The 27,799-nt window shown below is 33.4% G+C and overlaps 1 protein-coding gene across 2 annotated transcripts; it reads left to right on the top strand.

Moving 5' to 3' along the window:
- Positions 1–1,763: 1,763 nt before the first annotated feature.
- On the top strand, positions 1,764–26,888 carry LOC126978543 (uncharacterized). Of its 2 annotated transcripts, XM_050827467.1 has the most exons (11): positions 6,186–6,460; positions 7,166–7,420; positions 7,797–7,922; positions 9,969–10,142; positions 10,215–13,243; positions 13,323–13,488; positions 14,595–14,666; positions 16,100–16,277; positions 18,090–18,327; positions 19,331–20,443; positions 20,671–26,888. In XM_050827467.1, exons 3-11 carry the CDS (start codon positions 7,813–7,815, stop codon positions 21,099–21,101), a joined length of 5,511 nt encoding a protein of 1,836 aa, XP_050683424.1. In that variant the 5' UTR covers positions 6,186–6,460; positions 7,166–7,420; positions 7,797–7,812; the 3' UTR covers positions 21,102–26,888. The 2 variants fall into 2 exon arrangements, with proteins under 2 accessions (XP_050683425.1, XP_050683424.1); XM_050827468.1 differs by lacking the exons at positions 6,186–6,460; positions 7,166–7,420 and adding an exon at positions 1,764–1,807.
- Positions 26,889–27,799: the final 911 nt, after the last annotated feature.

The raw sequence follows: 27,799 nt of genomic DNA, 5'->3' as shown, positions 1-27,799 counted from the left end.
GTTTGTTGCATCAGTTTACATATTATATTGTAATTGAAATGATTTCTAAAAAACTGAAACTGTAAAACTGGATTTAAAAGAGTGGCAATGAGTTTCTTGCTACTTCTTCTCATTAGCTCAGAGGTAGATCGAGCGCCTGTGTTAGAAGACTCCGCTCTTCCATAGCTTATTAATACTTATTAAATTATTTACAGACTATCAAACATATTCTAATTACTAAGATATATATCTAAGAAGTACCTATGTATAATAAGATGTATGGTACGTTGGGTGTGTTGTGAGTGATAAGTAAGATGTGAGGGGAATAATGAAATGTTTGTGTTAAAAGTTCTTCAGTTTCTGTATAAGTGAGTGAATTTATCCAACTTACTAGAATTTTTTTACATTCCTGAAGTTGTTCGAATGGATATATATTTCCTTATTTACCCTATTATAAAGCATGGCTGAGACCTTACTGTACTGGCGATTGGCAAATCCGGTTTTGGTTGTAGGAATTAATTGATGAATGAATTAAGTGATGTGGTAACTATGGATAGATCTTCAAAATTGATAATGATAAATAATGTGCGGGAGAGACACTTCCAAAATGGTAAAAGTGTGCCTTGTAAATTAAAGCACCGATTTGATCATTATACAGTTCATTGCACTATTTATTTGTGTTGCAATTCTAATAAAAGAACGATTACAAAAGAAGTAACTGCGAGACTTATAAAGTTATTATTAATATAATATCAAGTTGAAATGCCTTGGAGTATCGCGGGTCAAAGTTAGCGTCCTTCCTTGTGGTGAACGTCCGGACTCCGGCGTCTATGTATCACCCTCTCCCTTGTGTCGATTGGCACTTCAAGAAATTCAGAGTTACCAGCCTAAATAAATGTGGATGCAATCGCCACACCACTACAGATAAATTAAGTTTGAATAGAAGAAAATAAATAATATTACAAAAAAATATCACATTAACAAAAATTAAAAAAAAATCTATATCTGCCTATTTAAAAAATATTACACGAAATAACAAAAAAATATAATGTTATATACATTCTACTTTTTTAGTATTTGAGAAAACAAAAATGTATAAAAACTTAAATTATATTTTATTAATCTTTAATAAGAGCTGCTGGTGTAGGCCTCCCATGGACTTCCATTTTGCGGTCATCTCTTTGGTCTAAGTAAGAAAATGCAACCTACTTTAATAACGTTTTCGATACCGACATGAGGACTGAGACAGGCCTGGTACGGTGGGAGATTTTCAACTGTAGTTATTTACAATATTTTCATCAGATTTCAGTATCCCAGCGATTTGTAAATTGCACACGTCGGGTAGAGTTTGTGTGGAAAGAGGCCCATCGTGGCATAAAATTGAACTAGCTTTATGATTTTTATATGGCTCATTCCTTTAAACAGCTATTAATACGAAATCTGAAAACATTATATTTTAACACAGTTTCAAAGTATCAAGATGTTACAGTTGCACTAAAGAATTGTCAATATAATAAATACGAATGCAAATAAATATAATCAAACAAAGCTACACCCAAAAATCAGCTAATGACGGCTATCTTTCCGCACAGATTGTACTGAAAAATTGAAATAGTTTTAAATGTAATATATTAAATGCATCTACCAACCTTGAGGAACTGTCCCATTCTCATGGTACATTTCTGCGCAACTCCAATTTACTTTTATGATTTCTGCGCAACGCGGATTACAAGCCGTCATAAAAATGATATATTTTGTGTTCTAAGTGCGTCGCAATTAGAAAAGTGAGTATAATCGGTGATAACCACATTGTTTTCCATTATCAAAGGTAAGGTTATGCTTAACAATACTAATTTGTTATTATTTACTTTCGATGTATTAATGCAACTTCGATAAAATACATTATTTTGTCAATATTGGGATTCTTTGAAAACCGGTCCTAGGTAAATAATTTTGGAACAATATTCTAAGTAATATAGTATCTACTGCTTAAAAATGAAACTAATAAATAATTGGAAAAAATTACTTTTTTAAGCATGCAGCATGTTCATAACATATTTCAGTTCAATATCTCATTTCAATTCAATTATAACAACTACCTTACAACAATAATTATATTCAATAGTGTTTTATTTTAGATAATTATTGTATATGCACCAATTAAACTGACGGAATATATTTTATTTACCGCGAAACTAAACGATTGTTACTTCCATCAAAATTTAAATACTTAGCTGTTTAATTATTATGTATATGGCTCAGATACACATATAAATATATTGTCGGCTGGGCCAGTATGTACCTACTGATACTATTAAATTTAGTGGCAAAGATTCATTTTACAGTTACACCCATTTATGACATTTTTCTTTGTCTCACAGTACCTGTGCCTTTTTGTACGGCTTGATGAAAATTGGTGCATATTGACGAAATAATATAACGCATAATGTGCTTGAAGGAAAATCATATTATGGAAATCGTAAGACGTATTGTTTCCGTTTGATTTGAACATTTAACAGTTGTTTAAAATATATTTAATTAGTTAATCCTATGGTACGTAAGTATTTACATAATATATCTATTTTATACTAGCTGACCCAGCAAACGTCGTATTGCTTTATTTTGCAATACGACGTTATTATATCTTACTAAATATGAATTACGTGACACGTTGTTTGTCCGCGATGGACTCCTAAACTAATGAACAGATTTTAAGGGGGATTACTTCATGGAGTGCAGTTTGGTCCAACTTGAGAGATAGGATATTTTTTTTTTCGATTTGGGACATAATTATTTTTATTTTCTATATTTGTTTTGTATGAAAATATTTTCTATGAGAGAATTTTGTGACGCACGGTTTGACAGTTCCGCTGCGAAACAATTTCTTTATTACAACAGGGAGCATTTTTTAAGAAATAATTCTTGATGTTTTGTATTATTCTTGGCAAATTGCTATAAAACAGTATTTTTTTTTATTATCTACAGAACAACGTCTTCCGGGTCAGCTAGTATGTATATGTTATTACATAATAAAAAAAATCAATTATAAAAATTTTGATGCAACCGATTCTCAGACCTACCAAATATATCGTACTACAATTATTGTATTCGATTGCGATGGAACAGAATAATATAAAAATCGTGATACAAAAATAGTTGTAGATCACAGAAGGGCGAAAATTTAAATTTGTATGTATTTTTCATTGTTGAATCATAATAAAATAAAAATAAAAATATTGTTAAAAATTAAAAAATTAAAAATTTGGGGTGGACTACCCTTAATATTTAGGGGGATGAAAAAGAGATAATAGCCGATTCTCAGAGCTACTGAATATGCATATAAAATTTGGTAAAAATTAGTAAAGCTGTTTCGGAGGAGGTAACTAGCATTCTGACACGAGAATTTTATATGTATATAAGATTATTAAAGGTTTTCATACCATAGTATAGTTACTTATTATATTTGATTGTTTATATCAGAGAACGGATTTTTTTATGTTCCGTGGTTTATACGGTGGATATATTCATGTATCTATTCAGACTTTTGATGAAAAATAAGGATTGTGTAATTAAATGGATTGATTTCTGTAAATTCACCAATAAATGTGTGAAGCAGGTTTAAAGTTTCTATTGCATTTCTAATCTTTGATGCTTCGAACATCAAATTTTATTTACCAGCAGCTTATTATCAGAGATTATTATTTACTTACTTATTATAGAAAAAAAAACAGGTCTAGTGTCAGCATTCACACATGAAAAGCTTCGTATCGTACAAAATATACCTTTATTATTCCTAACTTTAGATAATGCGAATTAGGTATTCACGTCAAAAATATTTTAACTTCCATAAGTTGCTCCAGTTGTGGGAGGCCATACAGAAAAGTGATGAAAATTAAATATGGTATATATATACTCATATTATACAATTTGGCGTTGAAGCTTAATGTCTATTATTCAAATGGAAAATTTAAATATTGTTCTCGATAGCTAAAGAGATATCTTTACTGTATCACACAACAACTTTCAATTAGCTTAACTGAACTTGAGTGGTTACGTATAATTGATTTATCCATTTCTGATTTTGTATGAATGGATAATATCACCAAGGAGCTTTTTCACAATATACAGATAAAGTAACGAATAGGATACTTGCTACTTATCTATTCAATAAAGACATCATTTGCGATTCATAATGTATTATAAATTATATGATGGATCTAGTAGCAAATATTATACTTATCTGCTGGATAGCCTGATAGAATGAATAGCATTGGACAAAATAATGTAAATTTTTATAATAGTAGGGGAGACTAAAGAGACTAAATAGGGATTTACTCGAGCGTAGTGGGCATATATTTGAATATAAAGGCTGAATATTTGAATATACAGATGCTAAAAAGAAAAAAAGCTTATGTACCCTGTCACTGTTACACATATTAATAGTGTATGCGCCCTACGTGCTATGCGTTGTTGATAATTATGATATAATTTATAATATAATTATAATAATAAGATTTTAAATCTGCTGGTTTGCAGGGTGACGATGGTCATACGAAGGGGTAAATTGGAAATAGCAAATAATGTTATACAACGCATCATTGTGACGAGATGTTAAGTAAAAGTTACGACCTATTTTTGAAAATGCAAAAAAACGTGGCCATGAAATATTCAAGTACGTCAGACTATTATACAGACGGCTCATCTTAATGTCCTTGTCATCCAGACCCATAATCTTACAATAATGTGACGGAATTCCCTTAACTGGATGGTTTGAAACTTTTTGACTTTCGCATATCATTATGTTACGGTAATATTCTTAGATTATTAAAATGGAAACTTTACTGCATATGATCAATCTGATGCGCTCGAGTTTTTCTAACGAACGTTTTTTTTACTAATCGTTCGACCCTATATACATGCCTCAGGTATGGTGGGAGTACTTGACAAGGTCCATGTATGTTTTTCTCACGCGCTCAAATGAATCCCGAAATCCCCGCTTGGGCGAGTATAATGTTTGGTACATGGTTTTATTACCTAAACGAAAGGCTCATGACAATTGATTACTTGAAATTTTTAAATTTCATTACAAGAAACCGAAAGCGTAATACAATTATGTGATAATTGATTTAATTGTAAAAATAGGGGTAGATGTGCTAATTAAGGAAACACACAAATAGAAAACTGTAAAATAAGAAATAAAACGTTCATTAAAAGCTTTTGTAACGTTATTTTGTATAAAAAAAAAGTTTTTTAATAGGTATAAAAAATACTAATACTGTGTTATAAATAAAATTATATACATACACACTATTTATGGCACCCATACATTAAAATCAATAAATATTTTTTAACATATGCACCGTTTGTTTAGCTTAAATTAAACACAGTTTAATATTTTAATTATTTTTCTATAGTTATTGATGTTAAACGTGTGTTATATGAAAATTGTGTCTTAAGAATATAAAGTAACTACTTATAATATAACTGAACTTGAAAAATATTTATTGAATTCACTTGACAGACTGTACAAGATAAAAGCTTAGGATTCTTGGCATATTTGTGGCAACTCAGATAAAATTTCAATCTAGTTATCTAGTTAGCCTAGCGAAACTCTAAGAAAACTCTCACTCGATTGTATGAAACGTGCAGTCATTGACAAATTGACAGATGACGGCTATAATGTGATAAACAACGGAGATAGCCGAAATCCACTACGTTATAAGAAACTGTTCGCTTTCAAACTTGGCCGGATTATACTTAATGACCAATCGCGATTCTGTAATTACTACTATTTCAAACTTATGACAAATGACTGCATGTTTCTAAACTAAATTTCAATTTTTACTTAGGCGGTTCCGCCTCATAATTACATAGTATTTACACCCTCTTCGCTAGTAATATGGGTCATTTCACATCTGTATTACCATGGTCTTCTTTCTTGCAGTTTAAGTTCAAAGCAACGAAATAGTATCTGAATATTAATATTATTTATTTGCTCATTAGTATGTAGCAACTAGAACATCATATTTATCAAACGCGCGAACATTACTGTGATGTTGCGGGCTTTTGCAATTCGCATGCGCGATAAACAATCTATACACGCACCTATAGGCCTAAAGCTGTAAAGCACTTCCAATCCAAACCAATGTTTGGTAAAGTGTGAACTGTGAACAGGCAAATGGCAACACTAAAGTTGACATTTCTCTCATAAAAAAGCAATTCTCAAATCTGATTTCACACAAGTGAACTGGGGATAGTGAATAGTGGTGAAAAATAATTTCATTAAATAAACATATTGAGTTAAATTAATATCAACGTAACATTTTTATGCCTAACGCAGAGTTGATGATTGCGAGTTTATTAAAATAAACGCTCACATCCTTTAGGATAAAGTGTACTTCGCGAGAATTTAAACAAATAACTTGTTTGCATTCTGCTAATTGTTTTAACTAGTTCTTTGGTAAATTCATTGATTTTTGAGGTATGTTATGTAGTGGTCAGGATTATAATAAATAAAGGAAACTTTTACATAAACAACGAAGTACTTAAATATTACGAAATTATTCACAGACTGGATTTAACGTATGAACACATAATATCTTAAAAAATACAACATTTGGCACAGTAGTATTTTCTTGTAAGTTAATAATTAGTGCCTTTAGGATTTTAGTAGAATTGTTACATAAATATTGTTTTGTATTGTTATCTTATGAATTACACAGATGTTAAACTTGACATCATGGCTAATATGCATGATGTCATACTACCTATACATATTTATTAAATTGATTACAGATAAAACATGACATGAATGTTTATTGTATATATTTTGAACCATCATAATATTATGAATACTTGTAGTTGTCATCATGATGAGTAACTGCTATACATCTAAAAATATTCTAATACCTAATAAATATAACAAAGGACTTCTTTCTTTCATTCCCATAACCATCCCACTATACTACTATGAACTACTAAGCTTATAGCCTGGGCTATTTTCTGTATGTTGTTTCAGGTTGTTGGATTTTTTTTGTCAATTACATTGGTTTAGTGGTTTTGTGTGAATTGGTCCGATGTTAGGTTGGGACTCTTCACAAAACTTTAAAATTTCTTCACATTGAGTGAAGAAAATTAAAGAGTTCCATTAACATTATTTTTTGTAAATTTTTTTCATATACATTAGATTTCTTTTTGATATCATTTCTAATATACTTGATACTACTACTGCTTCAAAAACAAATGGCGGTCTGAGAGAGAAAAAGTGACACAAGGAACTCTCCCACCATTATTTTTTGCGCTCTTTTCAATAAAATGTACAATATTCTACTGTCATTGCTATAGCTGTAAAATCATCATTATCTAGTCCCAGACTGTCTGATCACTTAGATATTCAGCTGTGGAGTAGTAGGATTTATGATGCAGCATTTTTTTAATAAAGGTAAATAAGTTTTAGGATTTATAGATACAAATTACACTCCGTTTTTACAATGTAATTTTGTTTATGCTAATTAAAAAGTAAATAGAAAGAAAATGTAAATTTTATGTGTACATAATATTATGTAAATCTTTTAGAGTTTAATATTTGATAACTAGCAATAGAATTTAACCTTAAAATGATATGGTTTTCTTAACATATTTTCGGCTTAGACTGGAGTCATATAGATCATGACATGTGGTCAACAGCAAATTTTATATTGCTAGCTTACAAAATTCATTATACAATGGTTCTAGAAATTGATTAATTCAAAACTGATTACAATCTGCAAGGCACAACTCAAAATAGTATAATTATAAGTGGTTTTTTCATCATTTAGGTGTAAGAGATGCTTGATGCCGAACACGAAGATTGAGCCATTTCTGGCCTCTGAGTCTTCAGCTTCTGATGAAGAAACACAGTTGCAGTTTTACCTCCAGAGGCAGTTAGAAGAAGATGTAGCCAGGTACTTAGTATTTATATAAAATGCTATGTCTATTTAAATAATAATTTGTCTTGATTCTTCCACAATGCCTTAAGAGCAGCCATCACATCACTATTGTTGTTTATGTTTTTTATTTGTTTATCTAGCCTCAAGTGCTCCTTAAACTCCTCCCGACTACTCCAAACTCCAGAAGCCTCAGCAACCTCCTCTTCTTAAAGACTTGTGTCGGGATGGGAGTGTGTTTGGGGTGCCAAGATTTTCAGCTCAGTAAGCCACTACACCTGGACCATGCCAAAGTACAGTTGCAGCAGTTTCTACTGCCACAATGCAGGCCCTGCTCAAGGCTATCAAATATGACTATATTAAATAGATGTTTATTATAAGTATAGTGACCAGTTAGGGTCGCCATTATCTGTTTTAAGTTGAATTCTATTGAGCTTAATAAGGTGGTTTGCTATATTGGTATCAATGTTGATAGGATCTGTGCTTGTCTACAGTCGTCTAGTGTTGACCATTGATTTTTGTGTTGTTGGCTTGTGTGTTCTCATATTTGGTATTTGAACCAGCCAGAAAGTAGTGGAATAGGTTATAGTGGGTTCAGGGTTCATATTAGTAGTGTTTGTGGCTCTTCTTGTAAACTCATCTGCCATATCATTTCCGCATGAGTTGCTGTGACCTTTCAGCTATTGTAGAGTAACTAACATGATTTAAGGTGTTATGACATTCATAGATCATACCTGAAGTGGTGGAGTTGCTTTTCAATGCCTGTAGTACAGACAAACTGTCTGATAATGTGGAAGGGGAAGTCACATTTGTTTGAAATACCTAAAAAAAACCTGACATTCAGCATGAAACACCGTAATCTATGTATCTAAGCATAGTGAGATTCTTATCTACTTTTAGAGCCATCAGTAAAATTTATTAGACCCTTATAAATCCCTCACTTGGTCTGGTATTTAAAAAAAATATATTTTATTTGCATTCCATCATTGTGTTCTTTCATGAAAGGAATGTCATTGGCTATACCTAATTAGATTGTAATCTAATCTAACTGTTGTAGATGCAGCTTCTTGGTTGATGTACAATTGAAGTGGCAATAGATTTAGTCCCGCTTCAGGTGTAGTCCTCATACACTATGTTGCTGCCAGTCTTTTCCAGCTTTATTGCTTTGCTTGGTCGAAATGAGAAGTGTTCTGAGCCACCCTACATACTTAAAAAACCGTAGCCGATCATAGGTCTAATGAGAGAGTAGAGCCAAAGGGATAGCTTGGGGTTTAGTTCCCATTTCTTCCCCAACATTCTCCGACATTGCCAGAAGACAAGTGTCTGAACAATTTAAGTTACTGTCTTGTGTGATACCTAGGTATTTTACCTTAATACTCAGTTTTTGATTTGCCTTAAACAGTTTTGCCAAGTGCTTTTTTTTGTGAATGTCAACTTTTAAATGTAATATCTTACTTGGATTATCGGACAAGTTGTCTTTGAACACTTTGAAATAAGGTCCAGCCTGATTGTGACTCTTTGATTTTTGTTGTGTTGTCTTCAGTGAGAGATGTAGATGCAGATTATTTTGCAGTGTTCATCATCCCAGCTTAAACTCCTTGGCCCTGCATGCCATAGTTAAATATGAAAGAATAGGGTCCCTTATGTTTCCATCATAGTGGACAACTCTAATTTGGTTTTTTCTCTCACGTGATCATGTCCAATTTATTTGATTGTTTCTACTGATCTAAAATGTTTTTTTTTAGGTTTTGAAACTATGTGTACTGAAAATAAACATTACTTTTTGATCATCCATTTTTTATATTTATTTCATATTAAATGATAGTAGACATTCGATTTACAAAAGCAAATAAAAACTACTGTGTTGTGTACATGTATTGACATGGCAATGCAGAAAGAAATAGCATTATGTTATATATAATATGGAGTACATTTTAAAACAAAAATTCCTTTAGAATCAATTTTGATTACCAAGAGGTGTTGATTTATCCACATCAATCATCAGCACAATTTCATTTATGTTGTGTCTTGTTTATTAATTTAAAATATTTAAAACTATTACAGGATCTTTGATGAATCTATATATACCGACATTGAAGTGGTTTGTGGAAAGCTAAAAGTTCTATCACATTCTTGTATTCTAAAGGCTCGTACCAACAAATTTTATAATAAACTTGAAGCTATTTTGCATGTCAGTATACAAAGGAACACTTTTGAAGAGATATATTCTTTTATTAGGTAAAATACTCTTTCAGTTTATCTTTTACAGTGGAAATATCGCATTATTATCAATGATTTCTTTAATTTCAGTGACGTTTATACTGAGTGTGATATCAAAAATCAAGAGAAGGAAATTATAAAATATTTAAAAAATAATTTATCTTTTTCTAATTCTGATAAACTAAAACTATGTTATGCAAAAGAAGAGGATATTGATGTATTTTTAACACCAAAATGTTTAAGCCCTTACTCCGATAGCAAAATTCAGAAGATTAATAGTTGTACTAGTCCCAATACTGAGCTAACTAAAGAGTATTATGCTCTTGTGCCTATAGAAGGCAATTTACTGGATCAAGAGCTTTTGGAACAGGACACTTTATCTGATGCTTTTCAATCTATAATTAAAACCCAAATCAAAGATACTGACAAGAAAACACTACATGTTAAACCAACATCTCTTGCACTTATCTCTAGTCACACATCTAAAATAATAAAACATTCTAGTAGTTGTGATATTATTAACACAAATATTTTAGACCATACATTAAAAAACGAATATAGAATTTTTGAAGATAAAGACAAACTAGATAACAACACACAAATTCAACAGTTAAAATCAAAAATTAATGAAGAAAACGTGACAATTAATGTCAAAACTGTAAAACCAAATTTAGATGATAAAGCCTTAGACTGTACATTTTCCCCTGATAGTTTAACTATTGACGAACCAAGTTCATCTTCAGATTACTTATCTGCTGCATTTAATTGTTCACCTAGCTTGGGTCCTTCGGATTTTTTCCCTCAAATAAATGTATGTGAAAATTTGGCCAAAATGGATAATGCTTTTACTTCATCAGATTCTGGACTAGAAAACACTGGAATGTTGGAAAGTCTAAGTAGTTTTAAAGATGTAACTTTAACTGATGTCTCTATGACGGAAAGTGCATTACCTGAATCCAGTACTGATGATCAAAATATATCGATCGATTGCAACTTAAGCTCATTAAATGAAACGGACTTTTTAATACTACGCCACCAAGACGCTACTTCGGGTGCCTGTTCTATAAGTGGAACATCTACTGAAAAAATAGCTGATAAAAATATTGAGATGACCAATAATACAAAATCAACGACACATTCCATGATGACCAAGGAAGAAAAGCAAAGATTAAATGAAGAGATTGTTATTCTTGAATCTTCATCTGTTTCGTCAGAGACAGGTTCCTGGGAATCAGTGTTCCCTCCAAAAGGCACTGCAAAAGATATTTGTGAAAGATTTTTGAATAATGAGAGACTAGTGGTTTGTGACAAAAAACAACATACTAAAGTCGAACAATTGAATAACGACAAGACGCCGTGTAAACCCAGCTCTTGCTTTATTGATGCATCGAGTTTAGTTGACGACGAAGAGAGGAGCAAAGATAGTTCTGAATTGGATATTCATAAGAAATGTGATTTTAAAGCAGAAAGTTCAGCCGCCGTTAGTCAGCCACTTCCATGCTCCACAAGAAATAAGACGGACGCAAGCCTAAGTGACTGTTCCGAAAATAATGAAAATGAAGATTCACTGGAGCAACAAGATAGTAAAGATCCTGATTCCATACAAAAAGATATATCACCAACAATTTTTGAAATGACACCCATCACTGAAGATTCTTTGTCTACATTTGAGAATCCAGTTTCTCCGCGAGAAACAAAGTCGGCTACTTCTGTCATTGGAAAAGAAAAAGTAGATAGTCAACAGGAATGTAGTAGTATATCCCCCTCTCGTAATATTTATATAGCGACAACGCCACATAATTCTATCATGTCAATAGGTAATGTAGTGCCGATAAACAATATTAAATCTGACTATCGTAATGATATACAGGCTGTTAACTGCGATTCTCACATCAATCATATAAAACAGACACGTTATGACGAATCCTCGCCAATACTTTCTGGGGGGTCATCATTAGTGAGCCACACACCTCCATTTGAAAGCCATAACAGTCCTCTATGCCGAAGACGGTTGGACAATATACCCATAGAAACAAGTATCAGTTGTTCCAGCATGGAAAGTAACAGTTCACAAATTCCTAGCAGCTTAAATACACATTCTGCTTGGATAGTTGACATGCACCAAGCACAAGAAAAATCTAAAAATATAAAACCAGATGTTAAAGTATGTGAGAATATTAAAAAAGAAGAAATCAATCGACTTTCAATTGAAAGAAATAAAAGCCGAGAATCTGTTGACTCAGATAGTAGTGAAAAATCTAGTCATAAGTTTTATATAGATCTATCTAGTTTACCAGACCCATTACCAGAAAAGAACGAGAATTATATAGATACTAATGAAAAGAAAAATATTTTTTCAATGTACATTGACTTAGGCGATAAAGCACCAGTAAGAGATATGCCAAGCAGACTGTCTTCTTCTTTACAATCAAAAAAATCAAATGACAATAAACATTCGAAATTAACTCAATCTAATAAATTTTCTATGGATAGCTCATTGCCCATAATGTTTGATTCTCCCACATTTGAAAAGTATGAAAAATTATGTAATAATCCACATATAAGTATAGCAGATATAATAACCACACCAAAGCATTTAAAATCGGAACGAACCAAAGGAGGTCCGGAAAAAGAGATTATTAAAGACAAAAAAAATTATAGGAGTGTTAATGGTGAAAGTAAACTTAAAAATAATTCAATACCAATAATTCATGAAGAAGTCCATAATACATCTGGTGACCTCTTTGTGAAGCTTTCTGATTTGGATAAGCCGGTCCAATTATCAGATATATCAAACCAAAAACCAAAACATAATATTGATGTTAGAATGACTAGATCTATCCCAGACGGTAGTAGATGGGGAGAACAAAATCATTCTGCTACTTCCAGATTAAGTGATGTGCTAAGTTCTTTCCACTCTGAAAATGCACTGAGCCTAAACAGATTATTTCCACATTTAAAAAATGAATTCAGCAAAAGTATGCCTGGTTCATTATCTGCAAGGACTAGATCACCACTAAGATCTGGTATATTAAATAGCCCTGGAGATGCAGAAGAGCAGATTTCAGAAGTATCAGAGCTAAGCAGTGTTCAAAGTAGCATGTGTCGTTCAGTTATGGGTAATAAATTATTTATTGTATTTTTTTAGTATCAGCATTAAGCTAGGTAGTCTTGCATTAATTAGAAATACTTCCGCAGAAAGTACTACAGAAGATACAAGTCAAACTTCAAGTTTCATTGGTAACTGTCAATCAAGACTAGGTCAGGACTTGCTTCGAATGTTTTTAGAAGAAATTGCACCTGATGTTACTGTTGAAGTATCTGGAAAAAGGATTAAAGCTCATAAATGTATTCTATCATCAAGGTTAGTATTTATTATTATTTTATATTGACCACATTAATATTTTTCCCATTTTTTTATGGTTTGAAAATTTAAGATATTTGTTTTCTTTCTTTGAGCTGGGCTCCGTAAATCTTCTTAACTCATTAGTTAAGAAGACGGAGCGCTTCTTATGAAGATATTTATCTGAATTTCGTATAAACCTGAGTTTTAATATTCTTGTTTTATTATGAAACTTTATAGGGGCATGCCCATACGCTAGGGGTTTCTCATGCGTCAAAATGAATTTTAACACTTAATTTTTGCCAATATTTGGTCATCCGAATCAATGTTTTGAACAGGAGATTCAATTTAAAATAACATAAAACATTATATAGATTTCCCTGCAAATGGCGGTGACGGCAATTAAGCCATCTATTTCTTTGGGTTTAACAAATGATTATAATTTAGTTTCTATTGACATTTATTGATTCTAATCGACGTTTTTGTATTTTTAAATTACACGACAGAACTGATTTGAGTTGTTGATGTTATTTATTTGGCCGTTAACGTGACAGTTATGAATTTTCATTCAACTTTTGCTGGTTGCGTATTTGGCCAGTAAAGCAATTTCGATTAATTTTTTCGAAATCTACAAAGTATGAATTAGTTAATAAAAAGAAAAATGAATATAGTTTAAAAAAACTAAAAAACACGCTTTATATAAAATTTAACTACAAAATTAAAAATAAATATAATTAAAAAAAAAGCTAAAAAAACACGCTTTATATAAAATTTAACTAAAAAATTTAAAATAAATATAGATTAAAAAAACTAAAAAACACGCTTTATATAATTTTTAACTAAAAAAATAGATTATAAATTTTAATTAATTTAAATTGAAAATAGTGTAAATAAATATATTTTAATGTCAAAAAAGCGTGGGGTAGATGAATTATTATTCTAATAATATCTTAAAAAGCACCCCACGCTTTTTTTAGCAGCGATATTGCTGTGCATTGAAGACTCTCAAGCCTCGCTTTCTGGTAGGCTGTTGAATATCGAAGAATGCTGCAGTGCGTTGAAAACTCGATAATAATATACCACGTCAAAATTTTGTTTCTGCTAATGAACATCTATTTGTATTACAGATGTCAGTATTTTGCTGGAATACTTAGTGGAGGTTGGGTGGAAAGTGCAGGAAACGTGATAGTTTTACCACCGTAAGTGTTATCTACATAAAGTTACTTAGTTTTAAACAAATCCGGATCTCGAGTTGTTTTACGTTATTTTTTTTTTTTTTTATGGAGTAGGAGGACAAACGAGCGTACGGGTCACCTGGTGTTAAGTGATCACCGCCGCCCACACTCCTGCAACACCAGAGGAATCACAAGAGCGTTGCCGGCCTTTAAGGAAGGTGTACGCGCTTTTCTTGAAGGTACCCATGTCGTATCGTCCCGGAAACACCGCACAAGGAAGCTCATTCCACAGCTTCGTGGTACGAGGAAGAAAGCTCCTTGAAAACCGCACTGTGGAGGACCGCCACACATCCAGATGGTGGGGATGATATCGTAACTTGTGGCGTGTCGTGCGAAGGTGAAATTCGGCGGCAGGAATCAGGTTGAACAGCTCTTCGGAACACTCCCCGTGATAAATGCGGTAGAAGACACACAATGAAGTGACGTCTCTACGCAACGCCAAGTGATCCATCCATCCGTTCACAGAGTACTGGGTCCCCGACAATTCGAGCTGCTCTGAGTTGCACGCGGTCAAATGGATCGAGCTGATACTGGGGTGCGCCAGACCAGAGATGACAGCAATACTCCATGTGAGGCCGGACCTGCGCTTTGTAGAGCGCTAAAATGTGGGCCGGCTTGAAGTATTGCCGTGCTCTATTTATGACGCCCAGTTTCTTTGAAGCCAGTTTGGCTTTGCCCTCCAGATGGCCACAGAATTGGCAATTGCTCGAGATTTCGAGACCCAGTATTCCGATACTAGGCGAGGCTTTAAGGGAAGTGTTCTCGAAGAGCGGTGATACGGCAAATGGGGTTTTTTTTAGTGGAAAACGCGCAAACTTGAGTCTTCTGGGGGTTAAATTGGACAAGGTTCAACTTACCCCATTCCACGACCTTCTCGAGAGAGGACTCGATAGAAGACACAAGTTTCTCCCGGCACTGGTCGACGTTTTCCCGAGAGAGACCTGCATGGCCCGTGTATACGGCATCACCAGTGCTGCCGTCTGCATAGCAATGCATGTTGGCGGTGTCCAACATATCATTGATATGCAGAAGAAACAGCGTGGGAGATAGCACACAGCCTTGGGGCACTCCAGCGTTCACGGGCTTGGGATTCGAGCAATAACCGTCGATAACGACCTGTATGCTGCGCCCAGTGAGGAAGCTGGAGGTCCACTTGCATAAGCTCTCGGGAAGCCCAAATGATGGAAGTTTTGCGACGAGCGCCTTGTGCCATACACGATTATTAGTTATTACTTTTCATTATAGCAATTATAACTGTAAAACCACAAAAGTACAGTAGGCTGGGTCTGTTGAGATCAAATACTTTTTTTTGCATTGACGGTGACAAATCTAAATGACGTCAATCATTTATTAGGTTATCATGAATATTCAAATAATTTTGGACTTTTATTTCACAGATTTTCTTACAATGTGGTTCATTTTGCTTTGTGCCATATCTATTCAGGGCTATCCACTATACCAGATACTATAAGCATTGTCGAATTAGCAACAATTGCTGATATGCTGGGTCTTGAAGGCCTTAAGGAGGCTATTATGTTTACTTTAAAGGCTAAATATTGTCATCACTTCCATAGAGTAAGTATTTAATTGATTTATATATGTACGTGTCATAAAAATGTAGAATGTAATATATATTACGATGAAAACTTTCTATTTATCAGCTATTTTCGAGGATTACGCATCAATGAAACAAGCATCAGAAATAAGTTTACGTAGAAATAAAAAAAGTATTGTGTGGTTTTATGAAACCACGGTAAGAAGTGAAACTTTTTTTTTCACATTATAGACATTTAACTAAAAATTTTTTGAATAATATTCCATTAAGGGTATAAAAATCGCTATATCAATCTTTTTATACTTGGAACGTTGGAATGATAATGGGAAATAATAAAAGTAGACTAAGTCCCCAACTAATATTTTTATTTAACTCTGTGTGTAGCCCTGGTTAAAAACAAACAAAATAGCGTGGAGCACTGGCACAAATAAATAATAGTCTGTACACTACACGGTCAGCTATTGCGAACTATAGGCGCCGCCCGACCGTCACGCGACATGCAACACACAGACGAAAAAGTTTGAGACGATGTTATAAAAGTTTCACTTTAATATTAATTGAATAATCACGATGTAATATATTATTATTAAGTTTCTAGTACAGTATAATAATACAATATGAAACTCAGAGATTTTCTCAATTTGACATTACAATACACATCGAATTTTCATTTATGTATCTAGATAAAACGTAAAATACTTAGTTTATTAGTATACAATGGTTATTTGTTCAACAAGTATGCAAAGTTATTTTTTGTTGCGAGTGCTGACTAGTAAAATTTATAAATCTCCGTTTCGATAATTAACATTTAAATTTTTGTGACAATGAGCGTATTATACGCTAGGCTAAAATGAGTTTCGGAACGCACTGGATCGCAATGTTAATTTTTTTAATGTTTTTTATTCCCGGATGTATGGTTACGTGGGGTTCGAAATTTAAATCACTTTGCCTCTTGCTCGCAGCAATAAGCGTTTTTGTTGCGAGTTTTCACGTAGCAATAGCTCCCTTTTCGTGGTGGAGAGGTGAAAATTTAACTTTCACCAAAATTTATGAACGATACGGGAGTTGAAACCTCGCCTCTCGGGTTCCGTCCGAGCGCTCTAACCAACCTTAGAGTTACGTTAGTAAATCTTGGTATGTGTTTGTTTAACACTCTGTCCCGCATCGTCCATGAATTTTGTTATAAATTAAATTTGTATATTTTTGAAGTGAGGTATATGACAAAAAAATAACAAACTGTTTACATATTAATATATTAAATGTTTTTATGCCATTATATCCTTTTTATTACAAAAACGTATAACTACTATTTTAAGACGTTTAAAACGGTTTATATTTATAAAAACAACAATTTGTCTACACACAACTTAATTAGGATATAACACGAGTGCAGCAATATGTAGTAAAATATACGCGCAATTACTATTTTCAAATTTGAGCTTAAAATCAATGTAATAAATTCTATGGTACGTGCAAGTGTCATAAAAACATGACTTATGAAATAGCACAATACGATACAAGTGCGCGAAGTAGGTCGTTCCCGCACGAGCGAAGCGACTGCAGGATGACCTACGAGCGCAAGAGTATCGTATACTATTTTTCTATTAGGTTTCGCAAAGTTCGAACACTATAATTATTTTCAAACATTCCTGTACGCCCAGCTACATTCCCCGCGGGAGCACGCTCTTGTCAACGTGTGGAAAATAAGTACTTTCCGAATGCAAATGCATGCGCAAAATCGAACTTTGCGCACGATAAAAGGAAAATATTTTAAGAATGAGTATTTACAAACATTATGTACAACTAAAATTATAAGTTTAATTGTTTTTTAGCCTTGCCAATTGTGTACAGCCGGTGTTATGGAATGTATTACACTGTCCTCGGTGTACGGATTAGATGATCTATATCGCAAATGCTTGAAATGGATAACAAAATACTTCTTAAAAGTATGGCCCACCAAAGCTTTTGCTACGCTGCCAAAGGAATTGCTCGATAAATGTTATCAGGAACACATTTTAAATATGTCTGTGGACAATATCATAGATACAGTCTGCGGATGTGGTGTTACAGGTATGAATTAATATATTTTTTTAATATTTGTCAAGCGGGCTGTTCAGTCTATTGTTTATGAATAAACAAGACACTTTGGCTCTGCTCGATGGCTATAAAATATATCTAAAAGTAAAAAGAAATTTGATAAACAAGGGGCTCCAACCCGCAATACTGCACTTGAGACTTCGTTCGTATGTCGTAAGCGTACATCGTAGTAAATGTAAATTGATTAGCTTCGTGGCATTCCTTAATTTTCAACTTGCTTATAACAAAATCATTTCAGTTGCTGTACCTTCTGTGTGTGTAATATATAGACATTTTTACTCATCATCATCAGCCGGAAGGCGTCCACTGCTTGACAAGGCCTCCCCCAAAGATTTTAACGACGACCGGTCCTGCGCTTCCCTCATCCAACGTATTCCAGCGATCTTGACCAGATCGTCAGTCAATCTTGTGGGGGAACACTGCGTCTTCCGGTAAGTGGTCGCCATTCGAGGACTTTACTGCCCCAACGGCCATCTGTTCGTCGAACTATGTGCCCTGCTGACTGCCACTTCAGTTTCGCTATCGTTTGGACTAAGTCGGTTACTTTGGTTCTCCTACGGATCTCCTCATTCCTGATTCGATCTCCCAGAGAAACTCCGAGTATAGCCCTCTCCATTGCGCTCTGAGCAACCATGAGCTTTCTCAAGAGGCCCATAGTTAGCGACCACTGCGTACCGTAAGTCATCACAGGCAACACACACTGGTTCAAAACCTTCCTTTCTACTAAGTTAAATAAATATTACTTTAAAAATAGAGATGTTTCATAAATTTTTTACTTTATTTTGTGATAAATGCAATGAATAAAAAATGTGAATGAACACGATTAATCTCATTCATAGGCTTGTACTCCAGATATGTGGATGTGGTTAGATTGAGGTTATGTGGCGTGAAAGTATTTGAAGGTGTACAAAGATTGCATCAATTTAATACAATTACACATAATGTTCGTAATTTAAAATTATAATTTTCTTTATAGCAACATCACTCCACAATAGCAGATGGGCCGAAACTGTTGCCCGTATGTGTAGAAGATTAGTAAATGCGGCTGCACACTTTGCTGCACCTAGACTAGTCACAATCCTTGAATTGACTGCATCAGTTTCCAATAATGCTGTTCAACCTGCCAAACAGGCATTGGGTGATTGTGTAACAGCTGCTATAGAATGGGCCCCACCTGATGAAACTTGCCGTGCATATGCTTACCTCTCTAAACTGGTCAAGGAAATAAGAAATCAACAACATAATTCAAAGCTGGATAATGTCATGATGAATGAAGGATCGAAGGTTCTTGACCTAGACAATTTTCTTTATGCTAATGCTAGTGGCTGGCGCTTACAATGTGAAGGAACATTGGTTCGCGCGGCCCCTAGGGTTGTTGGAACTCAGGCGTTTAAAGATCTGCCGTCTGATTTACGAAAGAGGTTACGTGAATTAGGCTGCATTATGTATGGTCCGCAAGCTATTCCAGTACTATCATCACCCTTACAAGACAGGAAATGTAAGAGTGTTTATCACGGTAAACCCGTTAAGTCGAACTACTCTCCGGCTTCACGGAGCCTTGATATGGATCACGTACGTAAATCTTTCGTTCCGTATAAACCCAAGCCAATAACAATTACAGGACTTCGCGATGATCTGAAAAATAATAAACTAGTTCCTCCTAAAGTAAGGACTACGAAAGCTCAAGAAGAACGAGCAAAGTTTAATACCAAGAAGAATTTGGGGCAAGATCATAGTAATGCGAAATCATCGTTGCGTAATCCGTTTGAAAATACCAAACCACGATACTTAGAGCCCCGTCCATGCAAAGATAATGAAATTAGGATCTCACCAAAGAAGCTTGTAAATAAAATTATATCTTCGAGTGAATCTTCGCGTAATTCCAGCCCCATTCAAGCGCGTAATTTGAGGTCTAATTGCGTAAAACCAAAAGAAACCGTGGTACAAGCAATGTCCCAAGATAGTTTGGCGACTTCATCACGACCTCGGACTGCTGAACCGTCTACAGATTCGCTTAGCGAATCGCAAGCCAGTAACAAGTACGCTACTTATACGAAGGCTAAACATGCCGGTCGAGGTTCTGTTGAATGTAAGTAACAACATCCAGCTTTATCCACATACAAAGCTTGACGCAGAATGAAAGTCTAAAAATATCTTCCTAGCTTTTCATTCATCTCGCTACACACACTCATTCTCTTTCATTACATAGATTTCTTTCCCCGTCGTTCACCGTATGCGGACTCTAAATATAAATAAATCAAATATAATAAACTTAAAAATTTCGCGGTGAAATTTACCCAAATGTTTTTTTTGCAGCAGTTAAATCATCAAAAGGCCTTGCAGGAATGCGTGCTTCTTCTAGTGCTAGAACGAAAATACCAGTTTTAATGAATCATTCTACTGGCTCTAATGGTAGTGCGAGAGGCGCAGAAGTTAACAAACGCCGCACTCAATCGGCGACTGTTGTTTATCAAAATCAAACTGTAGCGGTACCAAACAAAACGATTGTACGTAATTCACTGATGAGCGCTACCAAGTCAAGCTCAGCTAAGATGGTTCCGAAAATAAACAAAGATGGAAATAAAGCGAGTAATAGGCCACACAAAATGAACACATATAAAAGTATTAAACAACAAAGCGAGTCTCAAGGTGCAGATGATATTCCAACTTTAGGTCGTTCTGGAACTTTTCTAAAAGATGAACCCACCTTTGGTGACAAAACAACAAATATGGATATAGGTGAATAGAAAGTAGTTAATAGAAGATTTTGCTTTTTATAGTTATAAAGTTGATGTTGTATAAAGCCTTTAATTATTTGTTACGATCGTTTTAAATAGTTTACAATATGTAAAAATGTATTTATTGTAGTAGTGCTTAACCACCGGATATTCGAAAATTTTACTAGAGATACTTCATGTTTCAGTTTAAGTATACATTGCTGGCAATGATTTCGGAAAAACATAATAACATTATTTTATTTATTATTTATTTCTATACTTTCAATTTTATTGTTGTGGGTACATTTATATATTAAGCTTTATATCTATCAAACAATCGCTGCCGATCAAGTTACTTTTTAATATGCCTTTAGGACTGTAACCATTACAGAACGAGAAAGATCTGTTCACATTTAGAAAATCTTACTGAAACTATATAATATATTGCATTTAAGTATATATATTTAACCCGCCTGCTAACCGCCTGATATACAATACAAAACAAAATTTGGAAAAAATATTTTTAAGCGGTCATTTTATGTACTTAGGAAAGAGAAAAGATATAATAGATGTACCATATAAAATAATTTTTTATTCGCTAGTTTTTAGACAACTATAGACTCCGTGAAAATAATATCTCACTTGGCTCATTTTTAAACTAATATTGAATACATGGCGATAAGAAACTTCTAATCAATGCCGCCTAAATTTAGTGTAGCAAAACCATCTCTCTGTGGTGTATTTGTCCACACTTGCAATGTGTACAGATTGACATTTTTTAAATACTTAATATAATTAGTATTATGGACCGAACATTCCACGGGTTAACAGCATCTAATGGGTAATAATATATTCGCGCTATGCAAAGTGCATTCATTCCTACATATGTTCTTAGAGATAATTTTCTGAAGTGAAACCTACCATTATATTAAATGTTATTACCCAAACGTTGATTAAACAACTTTTGGGAGATTTATAATTAATTATTATTTTCTTCGTCTTTTCTTTGTCTACTTTTCCTTCTAAAATGAATGAAAAATATTTAAATTGTGCCAGCAATAAAATTATCAATAATGGGGTGCGTTGCGATCGATTTACTCTACGCTGCAGCGTGATTTTCGTTTATACTTCTTTGTGTTTGAAACTTGATACGCATGCCGTATGCGTGCCTACAGAAAAAGTGTGTACACAGGGACAATTTGTTGTTATAATATTATTTACTGTTTTACTATTTAACTGATTTTTTTGGAACGAAGTTCGTTATGGGACGATGCGGAGGGGTACCCTAACCGGGAAAAAACCGGAACGTAAGATTATTATTATTGGAACGAAGTTCCTTACGGCAGGCTTGGAGGGGATAGGTATTTTGCTGCGCGACGAATAAAACCGTTAATGAGACGTGCGCAAGCGCGACAGTCGCATACACAAGCGAGTAGTGTATATATTATCAATATTATTATATTAATATATGATAACGATTATAGCAATATTAGAACGATTTTTTTTTGCAATTTGCGTCGATTCTACATTAGCCGAAGGATCTTCGTTCCTACCTGGTGTCCCACGACACCACATCATTTTTTTGAATTATAAAGATAGTTGGAAGGCCAAACCAAACCAAAATACAGTAAACGAATATATATTTGATCTTATTGAAGATAAACTTCTTTGACTATTATTTTGCGCGCGCACAACGACATCTAAAAATAAAAGTTTACAGAAATTTTCTGACGTTTGCGACATTAATTTAATTTTTTTTTCGTTTCTTCTTCCATTATTAGGACAGGCAGAGGGTTCAAGCCAATACAGCCGTATTCCTTAATATTCAATAATTTATTTCACGTATTTACAATATTGTTCTTTCTACAAACGTAGACGCGACGAATAAATATTTTTAAGGATTTGTTTTGTTACCCCAAAGAAGTATAACTAAAGTAGACACACACTTTTTTTTATTTTAGACAGTGGAATTCAGTGGAAACTGCCCATTTTTTTAGTTAATCAGTAAAATAACTATTTTTATAATAACTTCTGTATTTCCTATAAGGGTCCCACGACACCACACGGTTTTTTTTTATTTAAAAAAAGAGGATATAGCATTTCTTTTAAAGGTAAAATATTACAAAGTGGCGTCGACGTTTCGATCAAAGTTGTGGGACTAAGTGAATGTTTCTTGTGCCCTACAATTACGCTATAGCATAGAAATATATGACTACGTTTTGATGAGATAGAACAACCCCTAAAGTAACGCACTAGTTGGATGTGTCCAATGGCAGGTGGCAGTGGCTTATCACTTAATAGGTATGAAACCAAGTTTCATGTTACTTGTTATATTTATGTTAATATAGGTACCTTGACAAATATACTATTTAGAACTGGTTACTTCTTTAATCGTTTATTATAATTATATTTCGTGTGTATAAACAATTAGCCATATTAAAGTGAACTTGCATATTATTGTAATATACCTTGACATTCGTAATTTCTTTATTAATTTTCTCGCTCACTAAAAATCCTATCATTATAAATTAAATTGACAAGTTTTGTGTTTATTCTTAGTTAGCTATAGGTTTGACGGTTTTTGCAGTAAGGGATGCTTTTATGGTATATCATTTTTTATTAATATTTATGTAATATATTTAAGTTATTCTTAAACTAGTCTGGTCATATGTTGTATGTGACCCAATTGTTAATTATTTATAAGTTAACTGTTTTTCATGGTAGCTTCTTTAATAAAAAAGTTGAATTGTTTTGATATATCCATAAACGTTGCTTAAGAAGTTTTAATGTTTTTAAGAATAATTTTATTTTTGAAATGGCTTTAAAGCAATGGAAGAGATTAGTATATAAAGGACCTATTTATTTTGCGGAATTTTTAAAACTAATTTCCTGGGATAATTTCATAAGGGGGTCAATCATAAAAATTATCAGTAGGTATAGATGTCAGATTGTTTTGTTTATGTAATAAAAAAAGAGTATTAATTACTTGTATCTTCGGCGAAATTTTGACACCGAATATTCTTTACGTGTGTTCGAAAGTATTATAAATTAAATGGAATTTAAAAATATCTGAGTATATTTTATTAGTAAGAAAAACTTAACGGTCAACAACATAAAATTAATTGAATAGCTATCTATCGGTTTTAGGAAGAATAATTCTCGAATCGAATAATATGAACACACGGTTATAAAATTATATTACTATCTATTTAGCTGCTTACTCGCTGGGTACATAGTTAAGAATATCCGAAGTGCTGTATTATAATGTGCTTTAGAATGGTAGCTTCCACGTGGATCTTTAATGGTTGTTTTTTATAAATTGTGCCGTTATGGTCATAACATCATTTATCTAAATTAACGACGTATAGCGCTTTAGACATGTATTATTACTTATATTATAAAAACACAAATTAAGTTTGATCCTCTTCATTAATGCTGGTAAAACTATGTGTACCTACTTATGGGCGTAGCGAGGATTCTATATGGAGGGGTCAGATAAAGAAAATCCTAGACTACATTATTTTAGTCGTAGTTTTTAGTGGTTTAGTGAGGTAAACATTTTACACAAAAGAGTACAACAAAAAATAGCTTTATTACTTAAAAAGCAAAGTGCGCGGTTCCTTACAAAATCTATTTAAAATTTCTCGTACAATTTGATTTTTTCTTTCTTGGACAATCTTCAATCTCAGGCGATTGTACCGAGCGGAGCACTGCGAATTTCGATTGACATTGGAGTCTGTTGCGTCTTCTGTCATCCCGCTCCTATGGCGTTAGGGCGCGTTTATATGACTCTCTTCTATATGGTGCAGCTGCCCCCCCCCCCCCTGTCGGTACCTCGCTACGCCCACTACTATATTAATAACAAACAGTTGTGACCGCGGAGCAATTTAATGTGTATGGTGAGCTCTGTCGCACGTACAGTAGGCGTCCATACTAATATTAAAAATGACATTCAAAACACCCGTGTGCCCCTAGCGAACCTTATAGTTAATAAAAATGCAGTCAGTGAGGGTCTGATATTAGTATGACACTGCATCGTTCGTAAGGAATCGCGAAAGTTTCCGGTAGATTCTGTATTGGTCAGAGTTAGATACAGCCGTAATAAGTCTATGCACTCACACTATCCAATAAATTGTACAAATTCGATGTCGATGAGTGCTCATACATAATCGAATGACAAATCAACAGACTCGGACAAAGTCCTGTACTTGTTTCTTGCTTTCAGGCCTAAACCAGTTTATATTACAAAATTGATTTAGGGTAGACATAGGATTTATAAAATAGGTATATCTTTCTGAATGATCTCATCGATGCACATAAGCTGTTATATAAATTTGCATCAGCCATTAGTATCCACGTATTTAAAGATTTTTTGGCCATGTTTCATTTCGATTTTATTAATATAGGGTTAATATCATAATCACTAACTAAATAAGATTAATCACTATGTTTTCTGCAAAATATATCTATCATAATAATTAATAGGTAAGTAATATTAGTACTAAAGATATCCGAGAAATTTATTTATTTACCAATTTTCAAGTTTGATAGTGTATGTAGATAATACTGACGTTAAACTAAAGGTTTAGATTTGGTAACCATGACTTGAGAGCATTTTTGACTTAGCAGACTAAATAATTAGTTTCACAATTTTGAAACTTCAAACCTTAGATTAAGGATTGGTCTCCGCTGTTCTGCAACTAGATACCGTACTACCTAAAACAATAGCTTTTTTATTATGGCAACTTTATATTGGGGTGAATATTGGCTGTTTGTAAACATGCTCGTGTGCGTGACATCTTGATACTCAATGGCTTTTTTCATATTTTGTAACTTATATACGCTTCGTGCGATTTTACCTTGAAATTAATAACATACAAAATACTTACTTATTTCTTGTAGTATAATTTTCACAAGTTTTACTACGCAACCAGGCATTTTAAGTTTCAATTATTAGCAAAGTTTAACAGAACATGTGGCACGTTAACTTCACAAATTGTTCGAGACGCGCGCCTGCGTTCTATCTAGTTGGAGTGGATCGGGGACCAATCCTAACCAACCATTATACTTTTTTAAATAAATGACGTGGATTTTATCCAATTGTTTAATTACGCATTAATATAAAATTTTAGTTTACTATTGTGATATATTCAAAACTTTCGTTCTTCATTCGATCTACATCGTGGTTTGCCGAATACGAACAGTAAAACTGTACGAGCAAATCGCTGTGCAGATGTATGTTATTGGAATTATTAACACCCACAACGGTCTATCCAAATAGTATATGTACATAATCTTCGACATATTGTATCGATTATAAGAATATTCGGAAAACTCAAGCACCTAATAGTGTTTTAAAAACAACTAAAATAAATATCTGATTAGTAAAAACATGATAGCAAATACTAATTCAATGATGTATTTTCTTCAAAGGTACTCAAATAACTTGAAAAAAGTTCGATCATACCGAGTATAAGTATTATGATTTAAAACTATGGAGATAGATACCTACTTGTGAGTGGAAATGATTTGCAATAAATTCCTGTATATTGTGTGCGGTCGTTCTTGTACTTAATTACCTGTACCAAATATCTCTTAACTGTAATAAATCAAACTGACCTGTAAAAAATAAAATAAACAAGTAGTGTTAAATTATTAATTCCTTATCATCACGTAATTTACATAATTATAATAGTTACTCTTTGAAATCGAAGCCTCTAGAATCGTTTAGTACATTGGGGGTAGAACTAATTTTACCGTAGTATAAGAACGTGCAAATTAGTTTTAGAGTGTAATAAATAAATAAATGTGCATTTATTTGTGTTTTATTTGACGTTCGTCCACAGCTCGGTTATCAAGGAACCTTATTGTATTTATCACCAAAATGGACGCTATGGGTATTTAATATAAAAAGCGCCTTTCCCTAAAAAATATTTGCTTATTTCCATGGTGTTGCAAGGAAGTACGGCCACGGGCACAATTCTTTGTTTTCATCTTCCATAAAAAATAATTAAAGTCATAAAAAGCGCTAATAATCCCGAATTCTGGATGCATAGTAAAGGAAAAAACTTAGGTATGACGAGGGTTGCTCAGTAAACAAAGAACCTAGAGTGTCTAGGTACTAGTTTACTATCTACCTATTATAAACGGTATCAAATTGAATATAATATTGAAATAAGCTTATTAAAATCTTATTTTGAAACTGACGAAAGTTTGACCTTACCGCCATTGTTATCACAGCCCTTAATTTACTGACTATCGTATGTTTATAAGAGATAGAGAGTCCATAAGAAGAATATAATGTAATAAATAATAGAACTTGTATGAAACACATTGACAACTCTATTTAAACTTCAAGTCCGTGTATAATACGAAAAGCAATTTTAGCACGCGAAAGCAGACGTGTGTGACGCAGCTTAAATTTTCAATGACCCTTGATAATTTGTATAAGGTTCCTATTTTTACTTATTATATAATATCATGCTTTCAAAATCTGCGCATGCTGCCCTGGTAAGAGGGAGCGGGATATTCAAGGTAGACATACCAATGACACATGACAAGACGTTGTCAAAAATTTATATCACTTTTATTCCAGTTATAAGTTATTTTTGCACGCCTTAAGCGCGAATCGCGTAAATATGTACTATCACCACAACGGTGCTTATTTCGGTTTGAAGGGCGCCGTAGCTAGTGAAATTACTGAGCAAATGAGACTTAACATCTTATGT

Source organism: Leptidea sinapis, chromosome Z (assembly GCF_905404315.1).
Source record: "Leptidea sinapis chromosome Z, ilLepSina1.1, whole genome shotgun sequence".
NCBI lineage: Eukaryota > Metazoa > Arthropoda > Insecta > Lepidoptera > Pieridae > Leptidea > Leptidea sinapis.
Note: the sequence above shows the minus strand (reverse complement) of the source record. Positions and strands in the feature narration are given on the sequence as shown.